We start from the raw sequence: 21,000 nt of genomic DNA, 5'->3' as shown, positions 1-21,000 counted from the left end.
GGTGCTCCTGGCACCTACTACCATACCCTGTTCAAAGGCACTTACACTCTCTGAATGGCACACATACACAATCCATGTCTCAATTGTCTCAAGGCTTAAAAATCCTTCTTTAACCTGTCTGCTCCCCTTCATCGACACTGATTGAATTGGATTTAAGAAGTGACATAAATAAGGGATCATAGCTTTCACCTGGTCAGTCTATGTCATGGAAAGAGCAGGTGTCCTTAAATGTTTTGTACATTCAATGTATGTATGTGGCTGTTCCTGTGACATTGATTTTTAATACGCAATTTATTTCCAATTTAGACCCGGAGACAGAATCGTACTGGCGGACGACTCCAATGATGATTGGTGGAAGGTATGTATGAAAGTGTGTCACTTTTGGAAGACACAGTGTTTAAATTGAGTGCTTTGTAACACCAGAACACTAGTGGCAACTGAGCTGCCACCAACACGAAGGAGACGAAACCTTAACTTTGCTGAAGTATTGAAACACATCATCCCGAGATGTTTTGAAACATTACATGGTGTGTTGTAACACCCCTTAATCAAGTGTTGTGCAACACCTTGACAGGGACGGTTAAAAACACTTTTTGTTGTATTTAGTGCAGAATTAGATGCCTTCTCCTTTGGTGTCGTTCCCTCTCTCTATAGCTTCTAAACACTATAATGGTGTTTCAAATCCTGTCTAATGCAGAATGACAGTATTATTACAGTATTTTTATGTTTAACATTGATTTATGAATCTGATCATTTGCCAGTTTAACCCATTATGGTAGGCATTGTTGAGCACAGTACTCAATCTACAGTACCAGCAATAACTACAGGTTTTACAGCAGACATTGCAGGATGCTGTATTTGTCTCTACAATTAAAAGTTGGAAATGTGGGAATGGGTCGTCTCATCTTTGAATGTAATTTTTCCTGACTGTTTTAATATCTGTTCATCATGACCAATTACACCTCATAGCGCAACAAGCTGATTAATACTAATATAGAAGTATACTTTTCTTTCTTCAAACATGCATACAACATTGTGTATAAGAATCATAAAGTCAAAACATTTGGAATGACTCACAATCCTCTAAAAACAGAGCCATGTGGCAAGATAGGAAGAGCAAGGAGATTAAATCCAGACTTACAATGAGTTCAATCACGCAATTTTGTATATCTTTGGTAATCCTCATAAAATATACTTACATTTTGAGCAACATATTAAGTGGGATTTATTCAGAATTTCATTGGTAAAATGAAATGAACAAATCATAGAAATGACTGGCATTGATTTTTATGAAGGCTTAAATTCAATCAGGTCAAGCGTTAACCGGCGATGGCAGGCACCCGCATAGCGGATGTTTTGGCAGTGTCGAAGGTGGAGCTGCGTTGGACCCGTCAAATCAGTGAGCAGCTGCTCTTGTGATCATTGCCATTGCTCAGTTGTGCACCGGGGCCTCCCACTCCTCTTTCTTTTCTGATTAGAGCCAGTTTGCGCTGTTCTGTGAAGGGAGTAGAAAACAGCGTTGTACAAGATCTTCAGTTTCTTGGCAATTTCTCGCATGGAATAGCCTTCATTTCTCAGAACAAGGATAGACTGATGAGTTTCAGAAGAAAATTCTTTGTTTCTGGCCCTTTTGAGCCTGTAATCCAACCCACAAATGCTGATGCCCCAGATACTCAACTAGTCTAAAGAAGGCCAATTTTATTGCTTCTTTAATCAGGACAACAGTTTTCAGCTGTGCTAGCATAATTGCAAAAGGGTTTTCTAATGATCAATTAGCCTTTTAAAATGATCAACTTGGATTAGCTAACACAACGTGCCATTGGAGCACAGGAGTGATGATTGCTGATAATGGGCCTATGTTCCATAAAAAATCTGCCGTTTCCAGTACAATAGTCATTTACAACAATAACAATGTCTATACTGTAAAGTAAAAAAATGCTTTTCTTTCAAAAACAAGGACATTTCTATGTGACCCCAAACTTTTGAATGGTAGTGTATATGTTTTAAAACACTTTCTGTGTATCAAAGCACTTACATTGGGTTTCCCCCTCCAAACACCAGATCTTAGGTTAGGTGCACTACTTTTCATGGTTTCATTACACAATCATGGTGTTTTGAGTCCTATTTTTACAGTGCCCCTAGTACTTACACTTAAACCACTACACCGCACAAGTCTGCTGCCATGATAGTATAAGTAGTAGCTGTCATGGTGTATAACATTTCATCTGGATGATGGTTCCAGGGCGTAATCGAGGACAGGATTGGTTTCTTCCCAGCAGCCTTTGCTCACCAGGTGAAGGCCGGGGACAGAGTGTTCAGATGTCACCGGACGTTCATCGGCTGCAAGGAGCAAGGCCAGATCACCCTGAAGGAGGGACAGGTACGTGATCCCACTCTTATATAAAAATAAAATATGGCAAACTACTTTGCAACAAAAAAGGACCCACTTATGCCCATTTGAAATGATACACAAGCAAACATGATTGTTATTATCCATTGTTAAAGAATATTTATTGTTAGTCCCTTAATTGTTTCCATGTACTACTTTATTTGGCGCAGTTCATGATCAAGCCCCAGCTAAAAGTGGGCATCGGACATAGTTCCTCCTCCCACCAATTCTCATAGGCAAATGGGAATCCTGAGCACTCAGTCCACAGATTCACTCCCAGAACATTCACTTCAAAGGATTGACCTGAGCTGGCCAATTGGGAGTCACCCATCTCTCAGCAGTTTCCATGGCATTACCATTTTGGCATAGCAAATGGCTTTGCTGTCTCAAATCCTTTTCCCACAATGCTTTGCAGGGGCCTTTTGGGATTCAGAGGAGAGTTCAGGCTAGTAACGCAAAATGGAGATGCATTCATTCCAAACACTTTGAAGATGAGTCAGTGACCTCCTAGCTCTGCCTCGATCCCCAATGAGTAGCAACATCTGCTCTCTCCAGTCACATAGCCATTCACACTACCTCTCTGCAGCTGTTTTGAAGACTATCAGGCCAATTACAGTCAGGTGTCATTGTTATATGGTGGGGGAAATTATATATTTATTACAGTGGTCCTAAAGCTACTTTGCCCCTTAGGGTCAATGTGCATTGTTTATTGAATGTGTTCAAATGTATTTTGCTTGTACACGAGAGCAACCAAATCACGAGAGTATTCGTCTCTGTTTCACCAGATTTGTGTAAGCGGTGAGGATGAACACAGTGGCTTCATCCGAGTGGCCAGTGGAAAGAAGAGAGGCTACGTACCCTGTGATGTCCTGGAGAACATCTGAGAGAGAGAGAGAGAGAGAGAGAGAGAGAAAGAGAGAGAGAAATAGAAAGAGCCGGAGAGAGATGACGAGAGGAAGAGAAGGAGAGAGTGGAGGGAGGAGAGGCACAGTCGCACACTCCATTGGTGTACAGGGATGGCTCTGACAGTAGTTTTGATCAGCTGCCAACCTCCCTGGCGCGAAGAGAACGATTGTAATTACAAAATGGCCATCTGAGACTATGGAGGAAGCCCTCTGTTGAGCTAGGACTCTAAACTCCAAAATGTTGCTGTTGGCATTAAGGGAATGGCTTTGTCAGAAGTCAAAGCCAACCTTCCCCATTTCCTTTAAGTCTGAATGGGAACATGTTGAGACGGATCAAATAACCTGAATTTCTGGTCACAATGACCCCACTCTCTTTCCTTGTATCACTGAATTTGGTTTGATTTGGATTTTTGGTTTGATTTTGTTCGATTTAAAGAACTGCCGTACATCGTTTGTTCTTTGTGTGACTTCCCATTGGAGAATACAGCCGACACATCATGCATGAATTTACTGAATTCATGCTTGCTTTTTTAGCGTCAGCTGCAGTATGTTTCAATGACCTGTTTATCCAATGCCCAAATGTTCAAACACTTGTTCTCTATATCAAATAGTTGCCTATAGGCCTAGATAATAATTTACATTACTTTGATGAAAGCGGTTGAGGTTACAAACAGCATAAATCCCTTTTTCTTCTATGCTTGTACAATGGCTCCACTGAGCCTTGATAGGCTCTAGCTCACAATTAAAAGCTAATTCTCCTGAGACAGAGTTATTTTATCAGACCCTCTGACACAAAGAATTCAATGGTTTTGTCACTGGAGAGGAACAACAAAAAGAATTGGACGAAGCAGAAATGTGTCGATTCTAAGGGGAGTGTTATTCAAAGGAGTCAGACGGAATCAGAGGAATTCCTTTTTCTTTCAAAGAAGTGCTGTAGTCTTTTGCACAAATCTAGCTAGTGATGTATCTAGTCTAGCTGCTTACCCATCGAAAAACAAACAGAGCTTTGCATAAAAAATTCAGACTCATGAAAACACCTTTCTAAAAACCTGTCAAAGAGATTCTTTGAATATTTGAAAACAACGAATACCTAATTTGCTAGTTGAAGTCTGATGATAATGTTCTCTTCAGGTAGCTTGTCATGATATATAGTTTCTTGTTTTTATTTGTAAAGGATAATGGATTTGATAAAGAGAGAATGGGAATGTACTATAGTAAGTGGTTAGATACATTGTATTTGAATGTATGTCATCAAATCTGCATACCTGTTATTTCAAGGTATTTGATCACAATCAATTTCAGTGAAACTCAAGTTAATTGGAGTATAGGACATCTAGAGTATAGAAATGATGCAGTATCTTCAGAGCATGAGCTACATGACCTTTGGCTTTGATTTACATTCATGTATGCTTACTCCAATTGCACTAAACGGTCACTCAGATATAGCTATAGCCTTATTCCAATGTAAACTTTCTAGCAAATGCTGAAGAACATTATATGTCAGATCACGACATGCTTGTTGAGATGTAACTTAAATCTATTTATCCCTTTTAATGTCAACGTTATCACAGTCCGGGGCTATTCCTTTTTCTTCGCTGAGATGTTCTTTTAAGATTTCTTGTTCATCCACATGCATATTTGTTTTCTGTTTTAAAATATCGTTATAAATGAACTGTTAAAGGAAAGGTATTTTAGTAAATCTGTCTCTAAACTAATCTAATCTGTACTGAAACATGGCTTTATTGGATGTCAAAGGCCACTGTATTGTATGCACAGAATCAAACATTTATTTCTGATCAATTTATTATCAGCATTTTGTGAAAGTATTCACATAAATATATAAAGCACATTGACCTTAACTCGGTCTCGAAAGCTTTCTCTTCGAACACTCAATGCAGTGTTAGAAAGGTGTTCTTAATGTTTGGTATACTCGGTGAGGTGAAAATTCTCTGTGACAAAGAGGCTGCTATCCCCCTCATCTCCTTCTCGAGCACCATACAGATTTTCCACATGAGAAACAAGACAGTATATCCAATGTTATGTAAAAGGTAGAGCATGAATATTACCAGAAAAGATCAACGTGATGCCCATATTCTTCTGGTTTCTTATGAGGGAATTGGAATCCCTTTATTTCCCTTTGAAATCTCTGGTAATGCAATAATTGACATTTTCATTAGCTCACACATTGGAACTGTTAACTACATGCAATATGGCAATCGAGATTGATCACACATTTTATGCAGAAGAGCACCATCTACAGACAGCATAGTGAACATTGTGTTCTCATGATTATACATAGCATCAATAAGCAATATGGTCACCAAGTCACTGACTCATACAGTTTTTCATTCCTCTTTATACATCTGTCACAAATTATTCATAAAAGTCCCACACAGATAGCCGGGCCTCCAATTTTTGCACCCACACGTGAATTAGCTTATGCTAATTGGCTCATCATTTGCTCAACTGGACCACTTAAATTATCTTCGCCCCATCAAGCTGTTATGATTTGTATGCTAATGAAAACCGCTGTATTGTGGCTCCCACATAATGCAGCAGGATTCTATAAGTATTTTCATAATGTCAATCACAGCATCCCAGGGACTGTATTTGGAGGGCTCCTGAGTGGCGCAGTGGTCTAAGGCACTGTATCTCAGTGCTTGAAGCGGCCAAGCCTGGTTCAAATCCAGGCTTTATCACATCCAGCCGTGATTGGGAGTCCCATAGGGCGGCACGCAATTGGCCCAGCAATGTCCAGGTTTGGCCAGGGTAGGCTGTCATGGTAAATAAGAATTTGTTCTTGACTAACCTAGTTAAAATACCAAAAAAAATTGTATTTGTATTTATTTATCCCCATTAGCTGATGCCAAGGCAGCAGCTACTCTTCCTGTCACGTATAATGAATAGGAGACAGGCACAAAAATAGTTTTTAAAATTTCTCTACCCAAAATAGCGTACGTCATGAACATGACGGGGACGAAACCCAAACCAAACACGTGTGTGTGTGTGTGTGTGTGTGTGTGTGTATATATATATATATATATATATATATAAAACACAGGGCTATAACCCAAACAAAGAGCGAGGTGTACCTCTAATAAATACAAGGGACGAGGCCCCTCTAATAACAAGTGCCCACTAACATGCAAGCCGATACAACAGAGGACTCTACTCTACTACCACATATCTATAACACAAAATCCATGTGTACATGTGTATACAGTGCGTATGTTACCGTGAATTTGAATGCATGTGTTTATGTTGCTTCACAGTCCCCGTTGTTCCATAAGGTGTATTTTTATCTGTTTTTTTTATCTAATTTTACTGCTGGCATTATTTACTTGATGTGAAATAGTTCCATGTACTGTAGTCATGTCTCTATGTAGTACTGTGCGCCTCACATAGTCTGTTTTGGACTTGGGGACTGTGAAGAGACCTCTGATGGCATGTCTTGTGGGGTATGCATGGGTGTCCGAGTTGTGTGGCAGTAATTCCAAAAAATAACTGTGACAGTCAATCTGAAGAATGTTACTTCAGGGTGAAGTGGTATTAACTCTTTTCTGACACTTTCCAATCCGGTGCACACGTTAGGAAACCACTCTGCTCATGTTCAGTCCCCTCGACCTTGACTGCAGCAGAGGATAAACCATGAGGTCCATTATTAGGAGATGGTTTTACTGCACCTCTCAGGTTCAGTTGCCCCATTAGGCAGCTGTTCAGAAGTATGGTGGCTGTGAGTGCTGGATTATTATTTTGTCAGGAGGCAGAAACCGTTCTAAAGACGTGCCCTTGTCTTGCTCCCCCTGTTCTCTGTCTTTGTCATGACATCCTACATTGGTGTTGGCCTGACATGAGCCTGTATTGCACTGGCAACATTTAGCATTTAGAGTGTTGCAGCATGAACAAAAGTGCTACCCAGCTTGGTGAATCCAACGGGTGTTTATTTGACATATATCACACAATGTACACTTTGTCGCACAATGGTGTGGGTGGGTGTGAGTCGGTGGGTGTGTGTGTGTGCTTGCGCACGTGCGTGCGTGTCGTGGGAAAGAAAGAGGTGCTAAAAAAAAACGTGTCTAGCTCTAAGCCATAATAGACAGGCTGTGGTAGTAGTTTGTCACGTGGCTCGTTTTGGAAGGCAAAATTAAAATGAAAAAAGGAAGCCACTGACAGAAAAACAAAAGGGAAACTGTAGCAAAAATGAGCTGTGACACAGCAAAACCCACTTGGCCGCTTCATTGCTTCACCTCAGCTAGGAATGCCTGGACTCCAGATACTCAGTGTGATTGCCGGGGAAAGTAAGACGAAAAGAGGCTGCTTCAGGTATGCTTGAGGTATGCCATCTCAACACGACCTTCTACCGAAGTTACAGAAATACTTGAATCAACAAAAGACTCCTCACAGGTATATAGCATGCCAGGTGCCACAGTTTGTCAAAACAATCATTTGATTCATCCCCCGGATTTATATACAACTATTAATAAATCACTGACCTATGAAATGAGTAGTGGAAGTTGCCCCAAAAGTGTGTTGAGGATTATATTAAGAGTTGCAGGTTGTAGCTTAACTGAGGTTCCCCATAGAGTCGTTTAAGTCGTTGAATGAACACGAGGCTGACGTTAATAACTCACACTCTCCCAGTTGTCATGCCAATGAGCTGTGTGTCAGTGCCCGTTGTGAAAACTGGCATTGGCCTCCTGGCTGGTATCCTTCAACAGCTGGCCCCTCAAACAATCATAACTCTCCTGTAGCTCAACATGATGCCTGTTTGTCTTACAATGCCCTCGTCCATTCTATCCACTTGGTCCATTTCCCTCAGTTGTCCAATAATATAAGAGTCTAATGGTATGACTCAACCTTCTAGTATCTGGGCGGATAATTTAACCACGTGTAATAAAACTAGGGTTCATGTGCCGTGGGTAGAGTTTTTGTTTTGTTCAGCTGACATCTCCGGAACAAGCCGGGAACGAGACAAAAACCTCCAGGTGACCATGACAGAACGTTCTAAGTGCATCCTATAAACATCCTTGGGGACATCCCCAGAACAAACCGGGTAGGGGTGAGTGGGGTATGTTCAGCAATTTTTACATTTAGCATCACTACGTCAAGGGAAATATGGTATTATTTCTAACAAAGATATCTACATATATTTCTGGATGTTGTGTATCCCTGGTAGTAATCAGAATTCATGTAAACATACGTTTTGAAAACATATCTTGTCCAAAAAAAGCTGTCTCTTGACATGGGGTAAGTTGAATATAGGGGCAGCGTAAGTTGAGCCGCCTTGGGGTACGTGGGTAATGGTGTACTGTGACAGTGGGTGATGGTGCTGGTAGGTCAAAGTTTAATTCATGGAATGGGGTGTGGTATATTGTATATCTTAAATGTATGCCAACATTCAGATATAGAGCTCTCTGTTCAATATCACTTACCCTTCCATTTCTTGACCAGTTGTCTGGGACTGGGATTTTGTTTTGTTGTAGCAATTCGTAGGCAAGTTCTCTGCATTTGAGTCAACTAAGCCCATTAAACTGGTCCCCAAGCTCCGACTCCATGTGACAGGTATCAGACCTTGTGTGCCTCTGCTACTATTTCATAGCCTATCTTTCATACAGATATGTGCGAAAGACAAAAAGGATCCATCAAACGCATTTGGTGTGTCATCATAGTGATCTCTGACTTGTGGTTAGACTCGATCACATGGAACAAACTTAAACTTGCATATTTTTTCAATGCCGTTGAGAATGTCGTTGAGAAAACAGAAATGTATCATGTTGTGTGTTATTGCATTTAAAAGTAATCCAAGAAGTAATCTAGTTTTTCAAAAGTATCTGTATTCTGATTACAATATTTATTCTGGTAATGTAACTGATTACAGTTTGGTTTTATTTTTAAATCAGATTACATGTTACTCCCCAACCCTGCTCTTCAGTGTCATTCAGTACATTTTTTCATCCCTTTCTGCTGCTCAAATGGATTTATTTCCTTCCATTCTCTCACATCCTTGGCTGCTCTCTCAAGAACCTCAAAGGGAGCTAAACCCCAGCTTGTTTTACATTTGTATACACAGGGCTAGATGATGTCTGCTCTGTAATAATACAAAAGAGTTAATATGCATGACAAATTGCAAAGATACTATGCATATTGTGCATAAAATCATAATTTGTAATTAATTTGTATGGGGTATGGTGGCCATTGGATCAACTTACCCCAAGTCAAACATGTTGACTAAATAAACTCAGCAAGAAAAGAAACGTCCCTTTTTCAGGACCCTGTCTTTCAAAGATAATTTATAAAAATCCAAATAACTTCACAGATCTTCATTGTAAAGGGTTTAAACACATGCCTGTTCAATGAACCATAAACAATTAATGAACATGCACGGTCGTTAAGACATTAACAGCTTACAGACGGTAGGCAATTAATGTCACTGTTATGAAAACTTAGGACCCTAATAAAGAGGCCTTTCTACTGACTCTGGAAAAACACCAAAAGAAAGATGCCCAGGGTCCCTGCTCATCTGTGTGAACGTGCCTTAGGCATGCTGCAAGGAGGCATGAGGTCTGCAGATGTGGCCAGGGCAATAAATTGCAATGTCCGTACTGTGAGACGCCTAAGACAGCGCTACAGGGAGACAGGACTGACAGCTGATCGTCCTTGCAGTGGTAGACCACATGTAACAACACCTGCACAGGATCGGTACATCTGAACATCACACCTGCGGGATAGGTACAGGATGGCAACAACAACTGCCCGCGGTTTTGTCTCACATGGGGTGATGGTCGGATTCGTGTTTATCGTCGAAGGAATGAGCGTTACACTGAGGCCTGTACTCTGGAGCGGGATCGATTTGGAGGTGGAGGGTTCGTCATGGTCTGGGGCGGTGTGTCACAGCATCATCGGACAGAGTTTGTTGTCATTGCAGGCAATCTCAACGCTGTGTGTTGCAGGGAAGACATCCTCCTCCCTCATGTGTTACCTTTCCTGCAAGCTCATCCTGACATGACCCTCCAGCATGACAATGCCACCAGCCAAACTGCTCGTTCTGTGCTTGATTTTCTGCAATACAGGAATGTCAGTGTTCTGCCATGGCCAGCGAAGAGCCCGGATCTCAATCCCATTGAGCAAGTCTGGGACCTGTTGGATCGGAGGGTGAGGGCTAGGGCCATTCCCCCCAGAAATGTCCAGGATGGTGCAGGTGCCTTGGTGGCAGAGTGGGGTAACATCTCACAGCAAGAACTGGCAAATCTGGTGCAGTCCATGAGGAGGAGATGCACGGCAGTACTTAATGCAGCTGGTGGCCACGCCAGATACTGACTGTTACTTTTGATTTTGACCCCCCTTTGTTCAGGGACACATTATTCCATTTCTGTTAGTCACATGTCTGTGGAAATTGTTCAGTTTATGTCTCAGTTGTTGAATCTTGTTATATTCATACAAATATTTACACATTTTAAGTTTGCTGAAAATAAACGCAGTTGACAGTGAGAGGACGCTTCTTTTTTTATGAGTTTATTAGCCCAGATAGCTACAAGGATGGACTTTCATTGTTACATCTGCTCCTGTCACACCCTCTACTTCTCATCCTGTGTCTCCCTAACCTGCTGCCACTCCCCCAGTGCTCTCTCCCTCTTCCTCTTTATGTGTGTGTGTGTGATTGTGTGGGGGAGACAGGTGTACTGGAGGCAGAGCAGATCCTCACCAGCTGCAACCTGTTCTATAATCAAGACCTCTACAAATACTCAGCCCTGCCACTTCCACGCTGCCAGATCGTAACCTCTGCTCAATCAGTCTGTGTTTTTTAGCCGTTTGTTCCTGCTTAGATCCTGTTTTCATGTTATGCCTGTTTACCCTTGCCTGACGCGGTTTTCCTCTCCGCTACAGTTATGCCCGCTCTGACTTTGGCCCCTGTCTCCAGTCCCACATCTTGTCAGTCCTGCTGCTCTGTCCTGGACCCCCCACTCCACGGCATCCTTGGCTTCCTCTCCGGACCTGCTTACCCAGTCCAACTCCCCTTGCTCCAGCCTCAGCCTCCGCACCTGGCTTCCTGCAACCCGTCCGAGCTTCCCCTGGCCTGCACCCCATCTTCCCCGTGTTTCAATAAATACCTTGGTTACCTCATCCCAATCTTCTCGTCTGAGTCTGCTCTTGGGTTCACCTGTTCTGCTCCGCGTGACATTCATGCTAGGTTTAGGACCTCATATTGTAGCTTATAAAGACCCCAACTGATGTATAAAACAATCTTAAAATGATCTACTTTGGTTAAGGTACAAGCATCATGAAACCTATAACACAATACATATTATTTTTGTAACGCAACTTGCTTTCCACTTTTTCCATCTGGTTTCTTCCTTCACAGACTCCATGAAATGATGACCTCTTCCTAAAAATGTGTATGGTTTCCTAGAAACAAGGGGTGGCAAAACTAGCCGTTTGGCTTAGCTTACCCACTCTCCCCTACTAGACAAAACCTCCACAGGGTCAAGATACATCCCAAGAACGTCCTAAAATCATCCTTGGGGGACGTCCCGGGAACTAACCAGGAACTAGACAAAATCTCCGAAGGACCATTACACAATGTCTTTACAACTTTAGGCAACAATTTTGTGAAGTTCCGGGGACACCCTTAACGACTCATTTTTGTTTGCAGGGCTAGCTGAACAGGTTTTAAATGCCGCCCCTATTTCGACATAATCCTGTCCTAGAGAGGAAATGCTTGTTTAGGTTCCACCTCCAAAGAATGAAGTAGGCTACTAATACATATACACGAAATGTGGTGAATTCTACATGGAGAAACAACAACACTGACAACTGTCAGTGTAGCTAGAAAGCTAGCTTTCTAACTTATATAGCTAGCTAATGTTATCTGTTGTTGCTGGTGCTAACTTCACTGATTTTGCCTGGCTTTTCCACCTACTAACTGGCGAGGGCTATTATTTTGTTCTAACTAGCTAACGTTTTCTCTGGTCCAATGTTAAAACCAACTCCGAAGTTCAAAGACATTCAAAGTTCCTCCATAGAAGCTTTTAATTAATAAAATTTGTTAATTGACAGAAAGCCTGCAGCTAGGCTAGGATTCAAGGCTAACCTGGGCTGGCTCCTCTGTTCCAAGATCATCAGGAACAGTTGGAGGCGGCTATGGAGCCACTATCCTGGCAGCACTTGTGGAAGGGTGGGTAGGCTCTGCACACAAAGCTACTGTACCTAGAACTCTGCAGCATCAACGCTGAGGGCTTGGCGGCGGCCTCGGTGGTTTGATACTGCTGCCGCTCATCGCTCTCCTTCTCCTTTGTTTGGGTACTTTGGCAAAGTATATCGATCAGAAATTGCTGGTTCCAGCTAGCTATACTGAACAAAAATATAAACGCAACATGCAACAATTTCATTGATTTTACTGAGTTACAGTTCATATGAGGAAATCCCTCAATTGAATAAATGAATTAGGCCCTAGTCTATGGATTTCACATGACTGAGAATACTGGGAATACAGATATTGTGGGAAAAATGTATATATACTAAACAAAAATATAAACAAAACATGTAAAGTGTTGGTCCCATGTTTCATGAGCTGAAATAAAAGATCCCAGAAATTTTCCAAACGCACAAAAAGCTTATTTCTCTAAAATGTTGTGCACAAATGTCTTTACATCACTGTTAATGAGCATTTCTCCTTTGCCAAGATAATCCATCTGACAGGTGTGGCATATCATAACAGAAGCAGATTAAACAGCATGATCATTACACAGGTGCACCTTGTGCTGTGAACAATAAAAGGCCACTCTAAAATGTGTTGGACTACATAAAGCTGTCCCAACAGCAGAGTCCCTACAGCAGTCCCAACACCTTACTGCCGCTACACATGGTGGAGCATTGTCTGGCAGTGAAACAGTTCATTGAGCCTCATTTACTGCCTTTAAAAAAATAGCTGATATGGCTAACTTGCTGAACAAATGTGGTTTCTACTGACAAACTATGGCATAAGAGGACGACGAGCGGAGAAGAGGCAATCTTTAATTTCGATTAAGACATTAATGAGCGAGGTAGGACAGGACATAGTCAATATAACTATTTGTTCAGCACTTTGAAATGTACAGCGACAGAATTCAGAACATAGGCCATTCTTACATTATTCTCCATGTACACCGAGTCAGAACCGTAGGATAAATGAAGGGAGCTTATAAGCAGACAATGAAAGCTCTTACAGTATTTGATTATGACATTTCACTAAAACAGGCTATAGGCTATTCACTTGAACAGGAAGGTGGCACAGCGGTCCTTTGTGGGCAAATTTTCTAACTTTGTCATCAAAGTCTGCCATTCTCTGGAATATTGTCTTTCAAAACAACTGGGAACTCCGAAAAAAAGCAAGGTTGAATCGTGACATGAGTGATATTCAGGTCGGAGCTCTAGAAAGAGGCCCAAGTTCCCGACTTCGTATTCTGTGTTGGATGACCGTTCAAAACATGTTGTCCCAGTCAGAGCATTGCATTGAAAGCATGGCCAATGTTGAATGTTTATCCTTTTAAGCCTGGAAAAGAGACCCTTAAACCCAGAGTTGGACCACACATCCACTCCCCCGAACTACAGGCTAGGGATTGCATTGCAATGCTTGCAGTTAGCCACTTATTCCTTCCAAATAACTCATTGTTGAATTTGCGATTTCCAACTTGTTGTGTAATGTTTGTCCAACAGCTGATGAGCTCCGATACGTTTTATCTATAATTTCTATCTATAACCCAAGATGACTCTTGTTTGTGTCACATCTGCTCCCACTACACCCTCTGGTGTCCATCTGGTGTTGTCCTAACCTTCAGTTCTCTCCCGGTATACTCTCTCTCATGGTGTGATTGTGTGGTTGGAGACAGGTGTGCTGGAGTCAGAGCAATCCCTACCAGCTGCATATCGTCCCATAATCAAGACCTCTACATATACTCAAGACTGCCATCTTCACAGTGCTAGATTGTAATCTCTACCAGTCAGTTATGTTTCTAGCCTGTTGTCTTTGCTCTAGATCCTGTTTTCACTGCTGTGCTTATTTCTTTGACTTACATAATTTTTGTCCTCTCCTTGCAGTACCACTCTGTCTCCTGTTTCCCATATCACCACCAACCACCTTGCTCTGGATATTACTCACCACCATTACCTTGGATTCCCTCCAGGACCTGTTCCCCTGTTCCATGCTGCCAACTCACTTTACACTCCTGATTATTGCTACTCATCTGAGCTGTCCTGGTTCTGCACTCCCCATTTGCTGTGTTCAATAAACATATTGTACATTCATCCCGGTTTCCTCTGCTGAGTCGGCTCTTGGGTTCCCCCCCTTCGCTCATCGTAACAGTTTGCCTTCAGCGATGGCGGCTAGCATTTCTTAATGAGCATCGATGAAAAACAAGGCTAAATCAGGAAATGCAGTTTCCCTTTAATGCTTGTTATAAGAATGTGTAAGCCTTCATAATGTCTTATTTGGCTTATAATGCTGTGCATTCTGAAGGTATTCAGACCCCTTCACATTTTCCACATTTTGTTACGTTACAGCCTCATTCTAAAATGATTTTTTTTTTAAACAATCAACAAACAAAGCGAAAACAGGGTTTTAGACATTTTTGCAAATAAAAAACATACCTTATGTTCAGATATATTCAGACCCTTTGCTATGAGACTCAAAATTGAGTTCAGGTGCTTCCTGTTTCCATTGATCATCCTTGAGATGTTTCTACAACTTGGAGTCCACCTGTGGTAAATTCAATTGATTGGACATTATTTGGAAAGGCACACACCTGTCTATATAAGGTCCCACAGTTGACAGTGCATGTCAGAGCAAAAACCAAGCCATGAGGTCGAAGGAATTGTCTGTAGAGTGCCGAAATAGGATTGTGTCGAGGCACTGATCTGGGGAAGGGTACAAAAAAATGTCTAGAGCATTGAAGTTTGGAACCACCAAGACTCTTCCGAGAGCTGGCTGCCCGGCCAAACTGAGCAATCGGGGGAGAAGGGACTTGGAAAGGGAGGTGACCAAGAACCTGATGGTCACTCTCACAGAGCTCTAGAGTTCCTATGTGGAGATGGAGAACCTTCCAGAAGGACAATCATTTCTGCAGCACTACACCAATCAGGCCTTTATGGTAGAGTAGCCAGACGGAAGCCACTCCTCAATAAAAGGCACCTAAAGGACTCTCGGACCATGAGAAACAACATTCTCTAGTCTGATGAGACCAAGATTGAACTCGTTGGCCTGAATGCCATAAGCGTCACGTCTGGAGGAAACCTGGCACCATCCCTACAGTGAAGCATTGTGGTGGCAGCATCATGCTGTGGGGATGTTTTTCAGCGGCAGGGACTGGAAGACTAGTCAGGATTGAGGGAAAGACGAACTGAGCAAAGTACAGGAAGATCTTTGATGAAAACCTGCTCCAGAATGCTCAGGACCTCAGTCTGGGGCAAAGGTTAACCTTCCAACAGGACAACGACTCTAAGCCCACAGCCTAGATAACGCGGCTTTGGGACAAGTCTCTGGAGGGACCGAAAATTGCTGTGAAGCGACGCTCCCCATCTAATCTGACAGAGCTTGAGAGGATCTGCAGAGAAGAAAGGGATAAACTCCCCAAAATACAGATGTGCCAAGCTTGTAGCATCATATCCAAGAAGACTCTAGGCTGTAATCGCTGCCAACAAAGTACTGAGTAAAGGGTCTGAATACTTATGGAAATTTAATATTTCCCGTTTTTTACATTTTCAATGCATTTGCAAAAAAAATAATTATAAACTGTTTTTGCTTTGTCAATATCGGGTATTGTGTGTAGATTGATGAGGGGAAAAACAACGGAATCCATTTTAGAATAAGGATGTAACGTAACAAAATGTGGAAAAAGTGAAGGGGTGTCACACCCTGACCATAGTTTGCTTTGTATGTTTCTGTTTTGGTTGGTCAGGGTGTGATCTGAGTGGGCATTCTATGTTGGATGTCTTGTTTGTCTATTTCTATGTCTGGCCTGATATGGTTCTCAATCAGAGGCAGGTGTTAGTCATTGTCTCTGATTGGGAACCATATTTAGGTAGCCTGGGTTTCACTGTGTGTTTGTTCCTGTCTGTGTTTTGCACCAGACAGGGCTGTTTTTGGTTTTCCCTGTTTATTGTTTTTGTAGTGTTCGTGTTTATCTGTTTTTATTAAACATGAATCAATATAATCACGCTGCGTTTTGGTCCGCCTCTACTTCACCTAAAGAGAACCGTTACAAGGGGTCTGAATACTTTCTGAATGCACTGTATGTCATGTATTTATACTCTACATGAAGAGATCAAACAGAAGCTGGTGGCAGTCTGTGGTGAAATATGCTTCCTCAAATCTTTGTGAAAAAGGTGTGAAAATTGCTTTTAATCACAATCTTAATAATTCATATTTCTATACATTTTTCAGACGACAGCCCTTGCTGGATGTAATTTCCTACAAAGTGATCAAGATTCTCTACAGAAAGCTGATTCTAAATAAAAATGTCAACATGAGTTTAGACATTGTCATGAAATGTTTTATCATTGTTTTATCATTACATTTTTTACTTCGGATGAGTAAAAATGGGTTCAGATGCCAAAGGTTTTCTTTTGGATAAAGAAGTTGGTGTCAAAGAAGGGTAGCAGTTGTACTATATTGTTGTGCTATATTAAATTAAGTTTATTTCTTGCTGGCCAAAAAATTCACACAAACATAAAACATTCAGAGAATAATATTTTATACTAAAATAGCAAAAAGTGAACAAAAATTACATGATAGAAAATGTTCTGCAATTTAAGAATGACTATACACTATTATAATAATGTTCCAAAAACATTATTTCAGAACATATAATCATTCCAATAACATATCATTCTTGTGTCGTGACGAATTTGAGAAAAGGCAAGAGGCTGGCAGCATAGCATTGTCTTGACACCTGAACATCCATCTTCTCACTTTGGAATCTGGATACTGGCTGCTTGGTCAGTAGCTCAGATCCAAAATGTATTTTGGTCTAAAAGATACACAAAAAGATGACATGAGTGGAAGATCAAAAGACATAACCCCATATTATGTATTAATGAATAGATTCTATTCAATAGTGTTTGAATTAACAAGCTCAGGTGATAATCTCTATATTATTAGGTCATCTGAACAGTCACCAAAGAGTATCCAGAGCAGTTTCTTCGACTCACTTGCAGGCCTTAATGTTAATGCAGATGGTCCTCACGTCATCGCTGGTGCTAAGCTCCTCAACCAACACCCACAAGTGCTTTTTCACCATGCCTTTACACAGAGATTTAAGGAGGCCCAATTTATCGCAAACAGACAATAGCTTCTGCTTTATCTGCGCCTATTGAAGAGAAATCATCAACACCAGTTGAAATTGAAATTTTCTGAGAAATATTTCAGTAAATAGTAAAATTTCTTGAAGGGACACTCATGAATTGTAATGCTATTGGGTAGTTACCTCGCTAGAGGAAGAGGAGATGTGTTTCTTCACTTTGTTCAGTGCCCACATACACGCCCAGCATGTTCCCTTTAACTGTTGCACCTTTGGAAAGGATAAACAGACAACAATGTACATGGTGTGATGTATTCAGTATTATGGTTTAAATACATTTGAATACGTAATGCAAGAGTGAAAGTCAGGTTGGACAAGAGTTTCATCAATTTCTTGGTTGCATTCATGTCTTTGGTTAAGTGCTGTTACACAGTAGCAGGTTAGTTGAGTATTCCAATAGAACGTTGCAGAAATGTCTACTGCTAGTTCATACAATTTTGACCATATAGTATACTGTTACCATGTGCTTTTCTGGCAGTGCTTCCACTACTTCCTGGTCATCAAGGTTAACCTCTTGGCATTGTCCACAGACGTCCCAAACTGTGAAGTAAAAATGGTACAACATTCCATTATATTGTACTGAAACGAAAGGTGAACTTGGAGTGGATTTTAGGTCCCCCCTTTACAGATTATCGTACACCGTGACCCAATCGAATGTATCTGCTCCATTTACAGCAGTTACTACTTGAGTTAACAAATGAAAGCTCACCTGAACAAGCCAGTAGGCTGAGGGTAAGGAGGACCAGAGATGTCTTCATGATTTGTGGTGGTAAGAGATGTGAAGAGTAAAGTTGTGGTGGGGTTTGGTAAAGTGACTTATGATTCAGACAAGCCCCTTTATACACCGAGGCCTGTCTACCCACATCCCCCTGTACAACCCCCACCCACGACGACCTTTAATCTCTTTTTCATCTCCACTGTCTTATCTTCATTTTCATTTGTCAATTACAGTTACCCCTTGGATGTCTTCATATTTTATTGTGCTACAAAATGGGATTACATTGTTATTATTTCTTTCAACAATCTACTCAAAATGTGATAACTAAAATATAGTCGTTACAAAAGTGTTTAGCCCCTTTGTTCAGGCAAGCCTAAATTAGTTCAGGATTTTAAAAAAATGGCTTAACAAATCACATAAGTTACATTGACTCACTCTGTGTGAAAAAGTAGAGGTTGACATGATTTTTGAATGACTAACCCTTCCTCTGTCCCACTTACGTTCAACATCTGTAAGGTCCCTCAGACAAGTATTGAATTTCAAGCACAGATACAACTACAAAGACCAGGGAGCTTTTCAAAAGCCTCACAAAGAAGGGTAGCGATTGGTAGATGGGTAACAATAACAAATCAGACATTCACTGTTAATAGTTATGCTGTGGATTATGTATTAAACCACCCGGACACATCAAAGATACGGTCGTCCTTCTGAACTAAGCTGCAGGACAGGAATGAAACTTATGGGAGGAAACTTAGGATGGGTCAACAACATAGTAGTGACTCCACAATAATTATTTTTTATTGATTTATTTCACCTTTATTTAACCAGGTAGGCTATTTGAGAACAAGTTCTCATTTGCAACTGCGACCTGGCCAAGATAAAGCATAGCAGTGTGAACAGACAACACAGAGTTACACATGGAGTAAACAATTAACAAGTCAATAACACAGTAGAAAAAAAAGGGGAGTCTATATACATTGTGTGCAAAAGGCATGAGGAGGTAGGCAAATAATTACAATTTTGCAGATTAACACTGGAGTGATAAATGATCAGATGGTCATGTACAGGTAGAGATATTGGTGTGCAAAAGAGCAGAAAAGTAAATAAATAAAAACAATATGGGGATGAGGTAGGTAAAAATGGGTGGGCTATTTACCGATAGACTATGTACAGCTGCAGCGATCAGTTAGCTGCTCAGATAGCAGATGTTTAAAGTTGGTGAGGGAGATGAAAGTCTCCAACTTCAGCGATTTTTGCAATTCGTTCCAGTCACAGGCAGCAGAGAACTGGAACGAAAGGCGGCCAAATGAGGTGTTGGCTTTAGGGATGATCAGTGAGATACACCTGCTGGAGCGCGTGCTACGGATGGGTGTTGCCATCGTGACCAGTGAACTGAGATAAGGCGGAGCTTTACCTAGCATGGACTTGTAGATGACCTGGAGCCAGTGGGTCTGGCGACGAATATGTAGCGAGGGCCAGCCGACTAGAGCATACAAGTCGCAGTGGTGGGTGGTATAAGGTGCTTTAGTGACAAAGCGGATGGCACTGTGATAAACTGCATCCAGTTTGCTGAGTAGAGTGTTGGAAGCAATTTTGTAGATGACATCGCCGAAGTCGAGGATCGGTAGGATAGTCAGTTTTACTAGGGTAAGTTTGGCGGCGTGAGTGAAGGAGGCTTTGTTGCGGAATAGAAAGCAGACTCTTGATTTGATTTTCGATTGGAGATGTTTGATATGAGTCTGGAAGGAGAGTTTACAGTCTAGCCAGACACCTAGGTACTTATAGATGTCCACATATTCAAGGTCGGAACCATCCAGGGTGGTGATGCTGGTCAGGCGTGCGGGTGCAGGCAGAGAACGGTTGAAAAGCATGCATTTGGTTTTACTAGCGTTTAAGAGCAGTTGGAGGCCACGGAAGGAGTGTTGTATGGCATTGAAGCTCGTTTGGAGGTTAGATAGCACAGTGTCCAAGGACGGGCCGGAAGTATATAGAATGATGTCGTCTGCGTGGAGGTGGATCAGGGAATCGCCCGCAGCAAGAGCAACATCATTGATATATACAGAGAAAAGAGTCGGCCCGAGAATTGAACCCTGTGGCACCCCCATAGAGACTACCAGAGGACCGGACAGCATGCCCTCCGATTTAACACACTGAACTCTGTCTGCAAAGTAATTGGTGAAGCAGGCAAGGCAGTCATCCGAAAAACCGAGGCTACTGAGTCTGCCGATAAGAATATGGTGATTGACAGAGTTGAAAGCCTTGGCAAGGTCGATGAAGACGGCTGCACAATACTGTCTTTTATCGGTGGCGGTTATGATATCGTTTAGTACCTTGAGCGTGGCTGAGGTGCACCCGTGACCGGCTCGGAAACCAGATTGCACAGCGGAGAAGGTACGGTGGGATTCGAGATGGTCAGTGACCTGTTTGTTGACTTGGCTTTCGAAGACCTTAGATAGGCAGGGCAGGATGGATATAGGTCTGTAACAGTTTGGGTCCAGGGTGTCTCCCCCTTTGAAGAGGGGGATGACTGCGGCAGCTTTCCAATCCTTGGGGATCTCAGACGATATGAAAGAGAGGTTGAACAGGCTGGTAATAGGGGTTGCGACAATTGCGGCGGATAGTTTCAGAAATAGAGGGTCCAGATTGTCAAGCCCAGCT

General features: G+C 41.8%; 2 protein-coding genes across 2 annotated transcripts in view; one reads left to right on the top strand and one right to left on the bottom strand.

Annotated features, from left to right (window-relative positions):
- LOC112256477 (SH3 and cysteine rich domain) overlaps window positions 1–4,968 on the top strand; it is a 92,471-nt gene extending 87,503 nt beyond the window's left edge. The window contains exons 9-11 of the mRNA XM_024429766.2: window positions 307–358; window positions 2,243–2,380; window positions 3,175–4,968. Of these exons, the coding sequence (XP_024285534.1) occupies window positions 307–358; window positions 2,243–2,380; window positions 3,175–3,273 (289 nt within the window). The 3' untranslated portion in view covers window positions 3,274–4,968. The remainder of the gene's footprint in view (window positions 1–306; window positions 359–2,242; window positions 2,381–3,174) is intronic.
- Window positions 4,969–16,728: 11,760 nt separating this feature from the next.
- LOC112256478 (antimicrobial peptide NK-lysin-like) lies at window positions 16,729–18,762 on the bottom strand. The gene is made up of 5 exons (XM_024429767.2): window positions 18,334–18,762; window positions 18,085–18,164; window positions 17,751–17,834; window positions 17,476–17,633; window positions 16,729–17,294 (listed from the first exon to the last, which is right to left on the bottom strand). The coding sequence occupies exons 1-5, from the start codon at window positions 18,380–18,382 to the stop codon at window positions 17,264–17,266; spliced, it is 402 nt and encodes a 133-aa protein (XP_024285535.1). The 5' UTR covers window positions 18,383–18,762; the 3' UTR covers window positions 16,729–17,263.
- Between the last annotated feature and the right edge of the window lie 2,238 nt (window positions 18,763–21,000).

Source organism: Oncorhynchus tshawytscha, linkage group LG08, assembly GCF_018296145.1.
Source record: "Oncorhynchus tshawytscha isolate Ot180627B linkage group LG08, Otsh_v2.0, whole genome shotgun sequence".
In the NCBI taxonomy this organism is placed as follows: Eukaryota; Metazoa; Chordata; class Actinopteri; order Salmoniformes; family Salmonidae; genus Oncorhynchus; species Oncorhynchus tshawytscha.
This window is presented reverse-complemented; position numbering and strand designations above follow the sequence as displayed.